This window comes from Pezoporus occidentalis, unplaced genomic scaffold (assembly GCF_034315485.1).
Source record: "Pezoporus occidentalis ecotype Australia unplaced genomic scaffold, CSIRO_AGI_Poc_V1 ctg161, whole genome shotgun sequence".
Classification (NCBI taxonomy): Eukaryota; Metazoa; Chordata; class Aves; order Psittaciformes; family Psittacidae; genus Pezoporus; species Pezoporus occidentalis.
Window position 1 is genome coordinate 1267066 of NW_026913437.1, and position 16172 is coordinate 1283237.

At 50.5% G+C, this 16172-nt stretch overlaps 2 protein-coding genes across 4 annotated transcripts in view; one reads left to right on the forward strand and one right to left on the reverse strand.

The window, feature by feature from the left end:
- The first annotated feature begins 2392 nt into the window (after positions 1-2392).
- LOC134160643 (nyctalopin-like) lies at positions 2393-3674 on the forward strand. Its single transcript, XM_062612847.1, has one exon. It carries the CDS (start codon positions 2397-2399, stop codon positions 3672-3674), a length of 1278 nt encoding a protein of 425 aa, XP_062468831.1. The 5' UTR covers positions 2393-2396.
- A 408-nt stretch (positions 3675-4082) lies between these two features.
- PLS3 (plastin 3) overlaps positions 4083-16172 on the reverse strand; it is a 36904-nt gene continuing 24814 nt past the window's right edge. For 2 of the 3 annotated variants that reach the window (XM_062612796.1, XM_062612795.1), the window contains exons 4-17: positions 14710-14839; positions 14128-14260; positions 12823-12904; positions 12053-12218; positions 11202-11344; positions 10333-10359; positions 10128-10223; positions 9094-9289; positions 8437-8515; positions 7702-7816; positions 7474-7607; positions 6814-6937; positions 6146-6270; positions 4083-5391 (exon numbers count right to left, since the gene is read on the reverse strand). In XM_062612796.1, the coding sequence (XP_062468780.1) occupies positions 5259-5391; positions 6146-6270; positions 6814-6937; positions 7474-7607; positions 7702-7816; positions 8437-8515; positions 9094-9289; positions 10128-10223; positions 10333-10359; positions 11202-11344; positions 12053-12218; positions 12823-12904; positions 14128-14260; positions 14710-14839 (1683 nt within the window). In that variant the 3' untranslated portion in view covers positions 4083-5258. The remainder of the gene's footprint in view (positions 5392-6145; positions 6271-6813; positions 6938-7473; positions 7608-7701; positions 7817-8436; positions 8516-9093; positions 9290-10127; positions 10224-10332; positions 10360-11201; positions 11345-12052; positions 12219-12822; positions 12905-14127; positions 14261-14709; positions 14840-16172) is intronic. The other variant, XM_062612797.1, reaches the window with a different exon arrangement.

Here is a 16172-nt window from a genome sequence, read left to right on the forward strand (position 1 = left end):
GCATCAGACCTCGATACTGTGAAGAGAAAACAGCTCCTTGAAACCCACAGCACTAGGCAAGGCTCTTGACATCAGCTACAAACAATTTGTGCAGCGGGTGCGCTGTGAGTCCCAGCTGTCAGATAAATCAGGAACTGAAGAAAAGGCAGAACACAGTCATGGTCATGCAATGGGTGGGATCCATTTGAACAGGAGACCTGCGGTGGCTCAGCCTTTCCACTGAAGCAGGAAGGATGAGCTACCTCACTCAAAACATAAACCCCTGCTACCCGCTGGGGTGAGACACCCAACACCCTGCATGGAGCACCAGGAGCTGAGCTGCGAAAAGACAACCCAAGACCTGAATGCTGATAAAGAGGGGAGCACAGCAGGAAGGTATTCATTAAAAAAGTAGCTAGCAAGAACAACTGTGTGGTTGGTTTTCTCAAGGAGCAGGTCTTTACCTTGGCTCTGCTGCCTCCAATGAGGCAGTGATGCCAGCTACTTCTGACTGCAGCGATGGTGCTCAGGATAATGGAGCTGGAGAGGCACAGGACCACTGGGCATTGCAACACACACAGGATGTACCTGGGATCATCACCTCATAGCACCTGAGACCGGTTTCTATTGGAAGGGACCTTAAAGCTCCTCCAGCCCCAACCCCTGCCACAGGCAGGGACCCCTTCCACTAGAGCAGCTTGCTCCAAGCCCCTGTGTCCAACCTGGCCTTGAGCACTGCCAGGGATGGGGCAGCCACAGCTTCTCTGGGCACCCTGTGCCAGCGCCTCAGCACCCTCACAGGGAAGAGCTTCTGCCTAAGAGCTCATCTCAGTCTCCCCTCGGGCAGGTTAAAGCCATTCCCCTTGGCCTGTCCCTCCATCCCTTGTCCCAAGCCCCTCTCCAGGTTTCCTGCAGCCCCTTCAGGCACTGGAGCTGCTCTCAGGTCTCCCCTTCAGGAGCCTTCTCTTCTCCAGGCTGCCCCAGCCCAGCTCTCTCAGCCTGGCTCCAGAGCAGAGCTGCTCCAGCCCTCACAGCATCCCCATGGCCTCCTCTGGCCTCACTCCAGCAGCTCCACGTCCCTCTTGTGCTGCTGCCCCAGAGCTGGATCAGGGCTGCAGGGGGGTCTCCCCAGAGCACAGCAGAGGGGCAGGATCCCCTCCATGAGCTGCCGCTCACGCTCTGGGATCAGCCCAGGATAAGAAGCAGCCCCAGAAATGGCAGCATGGAACAGCCCCCAAAGTGATGTCCTCAAAGGAGCAGCCCCAGCTGAGCTCAGAACACAAAACAAAGCCTCTCACCAAGCCCTTCAGCACAGCCCCAGATGTGAGCAGCTGGATGGGGGAGCCGCGCACGTTTCCACCTTCCACTGGGGCTCCCAGGACAAGCCACTTGGCTGCCATCAGGGTGAGAACCAGCTTTTGGCTCCTAAGAACACTGCAGCAAAGCCTGTCTAACCGAAGAAATGATGTTGTTTACAGCTGGAAGTTGGTGTCCATTACACAACATGGCCATCCCGGCCAAGCTTCCAGGGAGAAGCTGCTCTTTGCGGGGTGGCTGCTGGAGAAAAGTGAAGAAGAAAACAGAACTTGCTGAAGGCAACACAGATTTAAGGGCACAGGACCTCCCTGATCACACTTTTCTCCTTGGTACTATGGATATGGGATCAAACCCAGGAAAGACCCTGAGGAACTGAGTTTTTAGGGACCCAAGCGCAGCTCCAGGTGCTCAGTGACAGGTCTCAACCCTGCCGGGGACAGGCAGCACCCTGAAAGGGCAGCATGCCCTTGAGGCGCTCTGCATCTCGCCCATGTATCATCTCCTACCACTCATAGATGGCTCAGGGCTTACCCCGAGGAGATGCTCCACCAGGACACAGCAATCCCTGGCTGGCAGCAGGCATGAGGCTTGACATCCTGCAGGCATCCCAGGGTGAGAAACCCCATCACATCTGTGGGCAGAGCTGCTCTTGGTCACCTTTGCTGAAGCTCTGGCTGAAGAACAGCATGAAACTCCCCTCCCAGAGCAGAGATCCAAGAGAATCCAGGGAACAGTGACCAAGCTGGTAGCAAGAGCCTCTCCCAGGCAGATCCCGAGGGGAATCTGTTACCTGCTGCTGTGTGCAGAGGGCAGGAGGTGGGAAAAACCACAGTGAGAGCGGAGAGGTGCCCCTGCCTCTCAGTGGTGCTCCTCACAGCAGGAGCTTAATCGGCTTTTATCCGTCTAAAGACTTGATCCCGCTGCTCGCTGCTCGGCAGCAGGAAGAACGAGGCGGTTCAGTTTCAGTGTGCACCAAAGCACAGCCCAACCAGCCCTGCGGTGCTCGCGGTTCGCCTGCCCGAAAGGTACCTGCTCTTTTTCTTGCCTCCTTCTCTGCTGTCCACCAGGTATTAGATGCAGTGGCTGACGGGTGCCTGGCCATGTTCTTTCCTGCTGTATTTCTACTTACTTGCGCAGCCGAGGCTGGGCTGAGTCTCAATATCCCTGCTTTGTGCCCGAGCGTGTGCCAGTGTGCACCCGGAGAGAGCATCCACTGTAACAGAACGGGGCTGCGAGCCCTCCCGGGAGAAATTGCCACCTCCAGCGTCTCCCTAAACCTCTCCAACAACCACCTGCGGGGCCTCGGCACCAGCACCTTCAGGAACCTGACCTTCCTGCACAGCCTCTGGCTGGATGGGAACAACCTGACCTTCCTGTCCCCGGGCACCTTCCATGCGCTCAGCCAGCTGCGGGAGCTGCACCTCAGCAGGAACTCGCGCCTCACCTACCTGCACGCAAACACCTTCAGGGGGCTGGTAAACCTCCTCAGCCTGGACCTGTCCCACTGCAACATCTTTGAAATCCACCCGCTGCTCTTCTCGCACCTGCCTTCCTTGGAGAGGCTGGACTTAGCCTCCAACAACATGCGGTACGTCCCACAGGCCTTTAGGAACCTCTCCAGCCTCACCCAGCTGTCCCTGGAGGGCAACCACATAGAAGCCATTGGCAGAGATTCCCTGAAGGACTTGGAGAGCCTGTACGAGCTGAACCTCAGGAAGAACCGGATATGGATCATTCAAAGCGGCGCTTTCACAAAGCTCCTCAGACTGGGAATGTTAAATTTAGGACACAACTTCATCGCTGATTTGCCTAATCAGCTTTTCGACGGGTTGATCCAGCTCAAGACCATGCACCTTGAAGCCAACAGGATCACTGCCGTCGCCTGCACCTTCAGGCATTTGCTCAACTTGAGGAACTTGTACCTGAACAACAACCAGATCTCCTCCATCTCAGACTCTGCTTTCCTGTACTTAAACAAGCTGCACTTCCTCCACCTGAGCAAGAACAACCTCAGCTCCCTCCCCAGCCGCCTGCTTGCTGAGCTGCCCAAGCTCAAGTACGTCTTCTTATCCCACAACCCCTGGAAATGCGACTGCAGGATGCTGTGGTTCTGGAGATGGGCATCCACGCGCGGTGGAGCCATCCAGGGGCTGCACTGTGCCTTCCCCAGCCCTCACAACACCACAGCACCCCATGGCCCCCGGCCCGGGGACCTGACCCACTGCACCGGGCCCCCCGAGCTGCCCAGCGAGGACAAGTGCGGGGGCGATGGTACCAGTGCAGGCACCAGAACCCCCACTGTCCACAGCGGGGTCATCCTGCTGGTGCTCGCCTGCCAGGCGTGGTGCTGTGGGAGGGGATGGGGCAGCTCTCTTTGAATTAAAGGCCACTTATTTCATCACAGAACCCCAGCCTGGGTTGGGCTGAAGGGACCTCAAAGCTCCTCCAGCTCCAACCCCTGCCACGGGCAGGGACCCCTTCCACTGGAGCAGCTTGCTCCAAGCCCCTGTGTCCAACCTGGCCTTGAGCACTGCCAGGGATGGGGCAGCCACAGCTTCTCTGGGCACCCTGTGCCAGTTCAAGGGAAAGGTTTTACAGAAGCCTGCCTGAAACACAGGTTGGGAACAACCTCACTGCCTGTGCCCAGAGCAATAACAAGATCTCCTCAAGCAAAGCCCTTACAGAGCAATGGACCTGGGGTAACACAAAAAGCTGAACTGAAGCACAGCTGAGCACTGCTGAGGACAGGCTGCCGGGCCAGGGCAGTGTAAAGAAGGAGAGAAGTGTATATTTAAACGTTTTTATTTCAACTAATGCTTTGCCACCATATTACATCACTTTGAATAGCTTGGAATAGCAATATGATCTCAAAATATAGCAAAACAGCTTGCCAAAGCAAGATAATATTAAATCCTATTGATACAGCATCTTCCTTCTTTGGCGACAACACTTCCTTTTATCTGTAAAAATAGTTTTATGTTCCAGCACAGTTGCTGTTCAGTTTATTGAACCCTGCTGTTTCTAACATTTGCCTCTTCCCCTGCACAAAACCTCCCCCCCCACAGAGTATGGGTTTATATCCAACAGCATTTTAAATAAAAAACCCTAGAGTTTTCATGCAGATCTTTTGTAAAACTTACTTTCTAGGTGCACAGAACTGAACCAAGATGCAACAAAAATGCATTCACTTCCGTTCGCAGGTGTAACCGTGCCATCAGCAGCGTGATGCCATACGTGCGAGGTCCAAGGATGGTGGTGTTCTCAGAGATAACATAACTTTAAACCAAAGCCAAACCAAAGTAACAAAAAGGCCCCTTTTTTATAAGCAGCAAGAGGAAAAAAACCTGCCATGCTTGATTTGTAAATTAATCAATATAGTTAGATGTATAAAAAAGCACCATGTACAGAGAATACCAGAGGAAGATCCACCTTCCCAATTACACGTCTCATTTAGCATTGCGAGCTGGCCTGCAGGTCCCAACTTGTACTGTATTGATTTGCAAAGGAAATGGTCAAACCTAGAATATGCTTGGGTTATGTAGCAGAAATTAAACTGGACTGCAGATAGGAATTAGAGGTGTTTCCATTGCTACTCAAACCAACCACCTTATAGCCCTCAGGGGTAAAACACACACCAAGTAGCTGAGAAATAATGAAGTGAAGACAGCTCCAGAGCAGTATTGCAAGACACAGGGCTGTTATGAATGCATTTCTGTGAGCTCTTGAGAAGTTAACACTTTCCTTTGGGAAAAGAGCACGGCTGTTGGTTAAAACTCCTCTCCCTGAGAATGTTGGTAAGAGTTTGTCTTGCAAAGCAAAACCAAGTCCTTTGAACTTCGACAGTTCCTAAGCCAACAGCATGTCCACGTGGCCGCAGCTGATCTGCTACTCATGCACCCAGGGTGGCAGGTTGGGTTTGTGTTGCGGTTTGGGTTTAGTTTTCTTTACATAGCTCAGCCCTTTTATACTCGCTTCATGCCCCTGCCCATCAAGCAGGCAAACACCGTCATGACCATCTTCGGTTTCACCTCCACAAGGTCTTCTGGAAGAGCATAAACCCTGGCACCGATCCTTCTTGCCATAGACACCGCGTACCTGTTCCCCATGGAGAGAGGAGTGGGTCAGTGCTGTCACCAACAAACCACACGTCAGCTCCTGCCTCATCCAACACCATTTCCCCTCTTGTCCTCTTGGTTCACATTCGCTCTGTGCAACAGTCCCCAAACCTGTTTGCTTTATAAAAGCACACAGCTCAAATCTGAGTTACAGATTTTGCTGGGTCTTCTACAGGAAAGTGTCTTTAATGCACAGACTGACCCTTGAACATCAAGTCCTCTTCACAGACAGGTAAAAATGTGCAATTAATACTTGTTAGGGCTAGCAGGGAGCACACCGCACTGCGGGTTCCCCAGCAAGCAGTCACGTTTCCCCTTCTGCCTGCTCTCCAACAATCACCAGGTGAGACTGCTCTCTGCAAGGAACTTTGCTGCTGCTCAGCCCTGCAGAACACGCGTTCCAAAGGCAGGTTTTAATAGGCCTGCTTTACACCTGACAGCCCCTGGTGATTCCACAAGACATGGGACACCAGGCTGAGCCCTTCATCCTCCTGAGCAAACATGGGAGGAGCACATCATGGCTACGGACTGCTGGGGCTGCTCTGTTTCAGCAAGCAGAGTCCAGCCAACTGCTCCCTCCAGCGTTCCAGGCAAGGACAGCAACTGCATTTCAACGGGCTGCCCGTCTAGGGGGGTGTCAAAGGGGCTTAAAACCACAGTAGTAAGATCAAGGCCGAGGCACATAGAAGGTGCAGTGCATCAGTGCAAACCAGCTTTGGAAACGGGAAACTTACTTAGCATTGTTTTGTTTGTCATCTTCTGATAGATGACCGGTCTTTACAAGGTCGTAGTTGATACAACCAGGCTGTATAGCATCAATTAAATCCACAACGGCCAGGCTCGTGCTGATGGTCTTGTCCTGGAGAAAACAGGGGCGAGTCAAGATGAATGTAACCCTTAAAGCATGCTTCTCACCTCGATTCAGCTGCTCTGCCACGTGCAACCAAACGAGCTTTAAAGAAGCCCTTCCAAAGCAGCAGTGTTAGGGATTATTCCCAGCTGGACCACACAGGGAAAACCAAACTGCTGCCACTCCTTTGGAATTAGCACAAGATCATTGCTCCAGTTTGCTGCGAGTGCTCTGAGAACACGAGGCTGTACTCGATGCTCAGCAGCTGACCAGATCCCAAGGGACAGTCCTCACCCTCCAACGCTCACCAGCTCCAGCCCCGTTCTTGCCACCATCTGATCCCAGAGCCTTCCTCCCTCCCCTCCTCTGCCACCCCATCAGCTGCCTTGCCCCACACTGGGCAGTCCTAGTGTCTCCTCTGTTAGCTTGAAGCCAGTTTGCTCCCAGCACACAGATTTCCTGCCCTCCTAAGACACCCCCAACTGCTCCTCCAGCCAAGGGAATACTTTTTGGGCACCCCTCTCCTTTTGGATGCAAGAGGAGAACCTGCACCTTGAAGTTCTGGATGGAGGTGGACTTGCCAGCGTCTTTCAGGGTCTGGTTTACCCAGCTGACTATAATGTCATCGTTGGCTTTCTGACCGTCACCCAGGTCCTCAAGGACATTCAGCGTGTACCTGAGAACCCGCAGAGAGAAGATGATGAGGCAAGAGCCTGGCAAAGCCCTGCTTGAGTGCATGGCCAGGATGCAGTGTGAGCTCACGGCAGCTTGGAAAGCCTTCACATAGTCTCTGCTTCTTTTAACTCCTTTAGCAAAAAAGGACTTAATTATCTTATCTGAAGTGTGCTTTCTGCTAAAGCATTTCATCTTCCCAGCCTTTCAAGTCCTTACATATGAGCTCACAAAACTGCCTGGGCTCAGGACACTTGTTAAACCATTTCACCATTGACCATCTGCTCCATTGGGGTAGCACATTACCTAAAAGTTGTGCATCAGCTTAGGAGTACTCTGACCTCTAATGCCAAATGAGGAGCTACCATGTTCATACAGGTATGTATTTCCATCACCTTCAGAACCAGGTAAGAAAAAGGATGGTCAACTTCATCTGTTAAGTTTCTCCTTCCCCCCATTCTAACGCAAATGGGTGCTCTCATGGCAAAATACCCTGCCCAAGCTGTGCTGCATTCACAAAGCGCCTGGGACAGGCCCTACCTTCTCATCAACTGCCACACTAAGGCCAGTGTCAGCGTTGGGTTTCCATCATTCAGATCCTGCCCTCCGATGCCAACCAGGGAGAACTTTGCCGGATGCTTTCCCAAGTCCACAGCGTAGTTACAGTTTTCCAGCTACAAAGAGTTCAAACAGAAACCTCCCTCACAAAACACGCTCACTTGACTCAAAGCCCCATATAGGAAGTTTTAGCGTCTTTGAAATTCTTACCTTCTTCATATTTGCTCCAAGCTTGGGGTACGGAGGCTTGTTAACCTTATTCCAGTCAACAGGAACTTTGATCTTCTCGTACAGCTGTAGGATTACCAGTGCATCTTGGAGATCGCTAAAGGGAAAGCACTGGTTAAGCCCAATGGTTCTAGATCTATGTGCTCTCTGACTTGGTCACATCAGGAATGATTACTGTTCTTTACAGGTTGCTGCTGTTTCAACAACTCTAACGAGAACAAGGATTCAAGGCATTCTGTAGTTTTCAGGGTAGGAGGAATGCTCCGTGCCTAACGCCAGCAGCAAAGCCGGTTTCAGCATGGGCATCAGCAATGGATCTCCAGAAGAATTTTGTTACACAAAACCCAAAGGAAGCCACCTCTCTTCACTGACTACAGGGACCCAGAGGATCTTGCCTCCTAATGTCTTGGTTAAGCCCTAAAGTTAGGTGACAGGGAAATTAGTTCCAATTGCTCTAATGCAGGTTACATTCCTGGCCCAGTTGCTCAAGCAGATCTAAATGTATCGGGATGTCAGGGTACCAATTTACACAAGATAAGGGAAGATAAGCAAACTGTCTTCAGCCCTGCCTCTATGGACTGCAGGGAGGGTACAGTGAGCATCTCCCACTCCATACAATCACCCTTTCTTAAACTCTTTCCTTGCCCTTTGGTGACCAAGACACTGGTGTGGGCACATCTCCAGTCTGATCTCATTGGGCCTCTCCCACGAGCTTACCCGTAGAGGTGATTTACATGGGGGCTCACACCGAGGGAGTTCATCCAGTTGCGGAAGGTCCGTTCCTCACGCGTCTCTCCTAAATGGGAGAAAACAGGTTCATTCAGCTTCTGCAAGCTCGAAGCTGGGCAGGGGCTTCCCCTTGCAAGGCAGGGCGCTTTGAGTAGCACAGCTCATCACTCTGGGGGTTGAGCAGAAAAGGGGTATTTTTTTCCATGATAACTTTTCCAAAGGAAGAGGCTTCCCTGGGATCGAGTTCAGGACAGCAGCCCGACTTCACCAGGCCTCAGCACTGCCTTTTGCTCCTTCTGCAAGAAAAAGCAGCAGGAAGGTCTTTCCCGTAGGTGCTGGCTCACTGCCGGCTGGGAGCCAGGCAGCCAAAGCCCTAACCCAGTTCTGCCAACAATCAGTGCTCCCATGAACACCTCGCTGCATTACCGAGGGGCTCAACCCAACTCCCAGCCCTGGCACGGGCACTGACAGGCTGCTCCTGCAGGTTCGGGCTCCGCAGGCTGCAAAATGCCCTCCTGATCTGCCACAGATGAGTAAACCAGCACTGAAGCCTCAAATCACAGGTGTTACTTCAGTGGGCACAGCCTCTTGCGTTTACTTCAGGTATTTCCCTCCTGCCAGTTCCACCACCAATACGGCCATCACCTTCCAGCAGGGTCCAGTCGATGTCCTGGTTTTCAGGCTTGGTAAGTGCTGGGTACTTGTTGAACAGGTTGGCCACAAAGGCCAGGTTCAGTTTAGGGTTGCCGCTGACCACGTCAGCCGGCGTGACGAACTGCCGGCAGCCGAGGCGATCTGCCTGCTGCAGCATGTACTCTGCTCTCCGCAGGTCGTCCTTCTCCTGGGGAGGAAGCGAGACAAGAGCTGCCATGGAAGAGAACGGGCTGCAGAGCAGATGGAAAGCTCCTGGATGTCAGGCTGAGAGCACTGGGATTGTTCAGCCTTGGAGACATCAGAGCAGCTTCCAGTGTCTGATGGGGGCTACAGGGACGCTGCAGCAATAGGACAAGGGGTGATGGGTTCACACTGAAACAGGGGAAGTTCAGGTTGGGTATATCAGTTATACCTGAAGAAATTATTTACTGTGTGAGAGTGGCGAGGCCCTGGCACAGGTTGCTCAGAGAGAAATGGTAAATGCTCAGTCCCTGGCAGTGCTCAAGGCCAGGCTGGACAGAGTTGGGTGACATGAGGCATCCCTGCCCACGGCAGGGGGCTGGAACTAGATGATCTTAAGGTCTTTTCCAACCCAAACCACTCTATGATTCTATGCTGCCTGGGGCAGTGTCACAATTCCAGCCGCGTTCCTTAGGCATCAGCTACTAATCAAAGGGATGAATTGTGCTCAGTGCAGTTGTCCTGGTTTGTCCTGGCATTCTCCCTAGCATGGTGCTTTCCAACTTCCATGCTTTTTGAACTTGATGGTTGAAAAGCAGGAGTCAGCATCCTCCCCAGCACAGCAAACCACAAACGGGGCTTCAATCACTTATATTAACCAGCAGGTAGTGACCAGGCCTGCATCAACCACTCATTTAGCACATCCCCAAGGGGTGCACATCCCACTGACACTTATCATGCTCTAGAAACTAAGATTCCAGGTTACCCAGATGCCCTGGGGCAATTCTAGGGCACAAGGAGTTCTCAGCTGTACAGTGTGAGGACACGACAGCCCCAATACTTACATTGAAACCCGACATGTTAATATCAATCTGGGGTTCTCCCTCTTTCTGTCCTTTAGGTGCAATTTGATGCAGGAGGTGGAAATAAGCTCTAGAATCCTGAAATGGATGAAAAAGACAATTCAGGCCTCCCACACAGCAGTGAATACAAGATAACTGACTTCAGGCTCATCTTTAACAAGTCACTCTGCATGATTGGCTTATGTACCTTTACTGAATTACCAAAATCTGTAAGCTTAAAGCGAGCAGAAGGGCAGGGATCCAGGCAGCAGGAAAGGAAACAAAGAGAAAAGGTTAGAAATAGGTGACATTAAAGTTATGGGGGGTGCCTGTTTGAAAGCTGCCTTTGCTGCAAGCTCTGGTGTCACAGCTTCCTCCCCAACAGCAGGGACCCCGTGCTGCTCACCCTCATGGTCCCCCACATCTCCCAGGGTGGCCCTAACCCCCGGTCAACCATCCCTAGTGCTACAGCAACAGTGAAAAGGGCTCAGTGAAGAGAAAGCCCAGGCAAAACGATGACGATGAGGAGTCTGTTTTCTCCTGTGCTTGCCCATTAGCTAGAACAGCTTAAAGGAGAGGCCAGGGATTGTCACAAAGCAGGAGGAGCAAATAGCTGCACTAATTATTTATCAGCTACAAGTCCTTGTAGTCCACAGCACTAAGAACCACCTGGCAGCCTGTGGGTTACACCAGACAAGCCAGCAGCTGTGAGTACTTCTGAAGCTGGCAATAAGAGCAACCACTCGTACGTGCACACAGGGGAGCTCTGGGCTCCACATGCACCTCAAGTACCGTTTTTTTCCCCACCCCAACAGTCCTTTAACCTGGAATCCACCTCAATCCTCTCTCATTGGCACAGGGTGCCCAGAGAAGCTGTGGCTGCCCCATCCCTGGCAGTGTTCAAGGCCAGGTTGGACACAGGGGCTTGGAGCAACCTGGTCCATAAAACCCTTGCTAAGCCTGCTCAGTGTGCTGAGGTTAAGGAAGGTCCTGTCCAAGGAGGAAGGATGCAAACACAGCCCCAGCCAGCTCCCAGCCTTTCCCCAGGCACATGCAGGCCAGGAGAGCTCTTGGTACCTTGATATCTGCACTGAAGTTATTGATCTTGTGCCAGCCTGCGTTCTCCAGGTGGAAGTTGGCCCATCTTAGGAGCAGCTCCTCTGGGGAGAGCTTCATGAGGTCTTCCAGATTTTCACCATCACGAAGTAAGGCAGCCAGTGCTAGAAGAGAAATGCTTGTGAGGGGAAGGAAGGAGATTTCAAGAGGCAAACCTGCATGCCAGAGTAAGAGCTGCAGCCACAATTCACGGGAAGAAGGCAGGGACAAAAGCAGCTAGTGATGAAGTGAAAATAACGTGGGTATTAATGGAGTTTTCCCAAGCTGGTTGTTACACAGAGAACTGCATATGAGAAATATTTTCCATTCTCTTGTATAACAAAATTCCCTGGATTTTACACTCAGGCTGATGACTGTAAGAAATGCAAACGTGCTCCAGTCTCCATGAAAAAGTGCTTCCAAGCAGTTTCACGAGAATAAGCCAAGATGAGCATCCTTCCAGCTGGCCAGTGCTTCCCATGCCACGGATTCTCAATCTAAGCCAAACAACAGTACCAGTTCACTATGGGCAAGCTTAAATGGAAGACATGGAAGCCCCTGCATCCATCTGGGCACTCCGATAGCCCGTGCAGGAGTGACACAGCTCTGCAATTGATTTGCAAAGTTCAGAGTTTGGAGGCTGTCAGTGCAGGACGAAGCAGCACAAGGGAGAGCTCTGCAGCAGCGAGAGCTCAGCTGCCCCGCTGCCGGCACCAGGGAGGGGTGTAGGAGAACCAAATCACTGGAGGAGAGGAGGGGAAGGAAGAGGCAGTGGTGGGGCTGGCAGTGACAGCACAAGCAACGCGGTGGTCAGGCTCTATCGTTTCATTTACCTTCATTTCTGCTGAGCTCGATGTCGGCGAACAAGCCGATCTTAATGATCTGCCAGAGGAGCCCCAGGACCAGGTGGGGTTTCCCCTCCCTCAGGTCCTCTGCTCCGATATTGACAACGTGACAGCCGATGGCGGAGGCGGAATTGAGCGCCAGGTTCAGGTTCTCCTGCGAACAGCGACAGCCGCGTGAGGCACAGCGCGGGGAGACGCTGCTTCGCCTTTCATCCAGCCCCAGCAGGGAGATCCCCCCTTGGCCCTTGCTCCAACAGCAGCCGCTCGGGGAGATGCTCCTCGATGCTGAGCAGTTTTAGCAGCACTGTGGTGGCTGAATCAACATGAACTGAACGAGGCACCAGGGTTGAATTTCAGCCTCTGGTATTTAGTTTCAGCCTCTGAGTCAGTCGCATCGAGTGGTGCCAATAAGAATAAGGCTGAGAAGTGTTAAGTTATACTCACACACAGGCATCCTCACAAAAACCTGCTGTACTATGGGAAGCTCCATGGACAGGCAACTCCAGTGACCATCTTGTTTTACTGTGTGTAATCACCGCAGCAATACAAGGTGCACACAGCATTTCAGCTGGTTTGCCCCTGATTAAATTCATTTTTGTCTCTTGAACTGTACTCATACCCCCAGAACTGCCCTTCATCATTAAACCCAAGTTATAAAAGTCCAGAGCTTCACAATAGCGATGCCTCAGGCCACCACGCTGCCTCCATCAGTGCTACCAGAACCTGAATTCCAGCAAAAACAGGGGAACGTGTAATACCTGAATGATGAATGGGGTGAGCTTCTTCTTGTTAATCGCTCTTTCATCAATGGTGTCCGGAACAGAAAGATTGATCATTTTGCTGGTGGGAAGAAAACCAACACCGTGTGAACACTGAGCAGTGAATCTCAACAAAGCCAGGCACACCGATACAAAACACGTTTCCTTTTGCCTCTTTGGTTTTGGGTATTCTTATTTCTTAAAATAAAGGCTGTGTAAATCAGAAGTTAATATTTACACGATCAAGGATGTGTTTGTAATTAATAGCTAAGCCTGAAACCTTAAACACGCTCCTGGGCACTCCTGATCTCAGCTGCTGGAGCAAAAAGAGCACATGAATTATTCACAGCACAGTCACGGAACTAGCGAGGACTCATTGCTCCGTTGACGCCCGCTGCAGATTCCAGTACAACAACGTGCTTCCTGCTCTTGTAAAGGTGCGCTGCTGCTGGCAAGAACCAACCTGCTCCCCAAGGCACGAACACCTCAAGAGCTCTGGGGGGAGCACCTGAGCACAGGGAATTAGGCAACAGCAAGCACAGGCATGTTTTCCCTTGATGGCATGAACTACATCCTACTCAATTCAGTCTTCAGGTGAAGCCCTGAATTACTTGAAACTGGGGAAGTAAAATTTCATTAAAATAAATCAATCACAGGCTAAAGAAAAAAACAAAGCAGAAAATAAATGAGAAGCAACGGGCAGCCACTAAACATCTTCTGCGTATTGATGGAGTTACTGAAACTCCAGGCTGATCCAATTCTCCACTATCCTAATTCACTGCCATTTGAAAACCAAACCAAAACCACAAAGCCAAAGTGTTTAGCAGCCCCAGATACCTTCTGTTTCAGTATGCAGCAAAACAAGTTACTCAGTGCAGCCCAGAAAAGCCATTTTGGGGTTACTTCATAAGGTTACGAACACAACAACAGTAACCACAGAGGTTACTGTCTAAACAATAACCTATAAACACTTTTAACAGCATTATTAATGCTATTTAACCCTTCTGCCCTCCTCCAAGCTCCCTGCCATCAGGTTGAGTTTGCACCAGGACAACTCCTGCTTCTGCACAGCACCTTCTCCCCTTCAAACTCAGTCTCAAGGCCAAGCAAACCCACTAGACAACAATACCAGCTTGTGAAGCTGGCAGCAAAGCAGGAGCATCACACAGTGACAGTGAAAGCCTGGATGGCCGAGCCCCCTTATACACACACAAAACATTAAGCACACACAATTAGTCACAAACCCAGCCTGGAACAGGAAGAAAATTCCCCCAAACTCCAGTTTCAGGAGCCGTCAAGACTCACCATAGCACAATCCCATCTCCCACAGCGTTGAACAGGTCATCTGTATTGGGGTTCATTGGAATCACATGCCTACAGTCAGGATCATTTTCCAGGGCTTTGTTTATCCAGTTGACAAAGGCATATTTTTCTTCCTCTAAGATAACCAATTGCAAAGTTAATACAGGCTTTTTCAGAACATAGCAAAGATTTTCCCCAAAGAACCAGCCTACAACAGCCCAGGGAAATAAAAGCTCCACCATCACTTCCACACTATCTTATTAGAAATAAGGTATTATTTCCATAAAGAAATACAACATTCACTTCCAACTACCAGTATATTCTTGTTCTTTACTTGTTACTCAACAAGTTTATTACATTCAAGCGTGACACAAAGACTTCATCAGCAAGCGCAGTTAACAGAAAGAAATACACATTTATTTTACACACTTTTAATCTTTATTTACCCTCTAATTCTGTCCTGCTCTCACCTTGATGTGAGATTATTCAGCTCTCAGAGAATAAGAGCGCAGGGCAATAGAAATCTACTGGTTTGGCCACATGGTGTCCAGTGACCGTGGAGAGGGGTGGAAGGCAGGCACATACCTGAGTAGGAGTGCTGGGTCCCCTCGCTGGAGAGCTCCGAGGTGCCCCCAATGGCACAGATCCCTTCCTTCCTGTTAATGGCTCTTCGGAATGTTTTAGCGATATCTCTGCTTTTCACCTCTTGGAAAATCTACAATTGAAACAAGGAAAACCACCTTCATGAAGTGATCCCAGAACCGTTAGGGCTGGCAGGGACCTCCGGAGATCAGCTACTCCAACCCCAATGAAAGGGCCACAGCAGAAACTGTTTCTTCTCAGCTTTAAAGCAAACTTCATAGCAAACTCAGCAAACGTGAAGGGTCCAGCAGGGGCTTGTGGTATTAAGCTGAACATGGAGAGTGGGCAGGGAGGAATCCTACTCTCTCAAACACATATTGCAAGTGCCTTTTGAAACACAAGCATTAGGCATGAAGGACCTCACATACATTTACCTTGTCAAGTAGATTTCAGGAGACCACAACAAAACCCAACGTGAAACCTCTGCAGTCCAAGAGCAGGTCCACATGCAGCAGCTCCACAGGACCAAAGCTGAGAAAGCCCTTGTGCAATTTTAACCTTTCTGCGTAAGCCAGATGCTCGTGTAACTGTGACTTTAGTTCACACACAAGACTTTGCCCACAACCCAAGAAACCATCTTCTTCAAGTGTGTCAGAGTCAAACCTGTGATAGTGCGTAACAAGTGTTCCATTCACTGGCTTGAAAGCCTCAAAACTGAGCCCAATTACTTCCAACCGTGCTGAAGACACAAATGAAATGGGTACAGGTTCTCTAAACACTGCCCAGATGCAGCACGTTTAAACCATCTCCTGATGGCACACACGGGTTTTGGTCACCCCTGTGATGGGGCAGAGGTAAGTGAAGATGCAAGAGCCCAGAAACTTTGGGTTCTCTGCTTGGTTGGTTTTAGACATCAGGATTTTGATGGAGATCAACTTTGCTGGCCTAGTTACTGTTATTGCACACCAGCTTTAGAATATGTGCCTTAATGCTGAGGAAACCCTAAGTCACTCTGCCACGACCTCAAGTCGGTTCACGTCATCCTACAAGTAACCATTGCTTCCGCTCTCTAGCTTAGGTGCCCATAAGACACTTTGTGTTTATTCGGTCATTGCTACCATCCAGATGTGACAGAAGAGATTTATTTCTTCCTTCCTAGTGCAAAGTTAGAGTTAGGAACCAGCTCAAACCAACATGCACCCAGCATGCAAGTGTTCACAAACTGCAAACCACCTCCAACTTACTGGTTGACTCCGAACTGAAAAGTTCAGAGGGTCTGAAAACAATTAAGGAACAAAAGGTGAAGATAAATTAGGAAATAGCAAGAAACATAGCTGAAAACAGCTCCCTCAATGCACCGCACATACTCTCCTTACTCTTCCAGCATTCAGTCAGAGCATAAGAGGGATGAAGGGGTGGACATTAAACCTGTACCTCAGCAGTGCTGTGCTTTTGTAAAAATACAA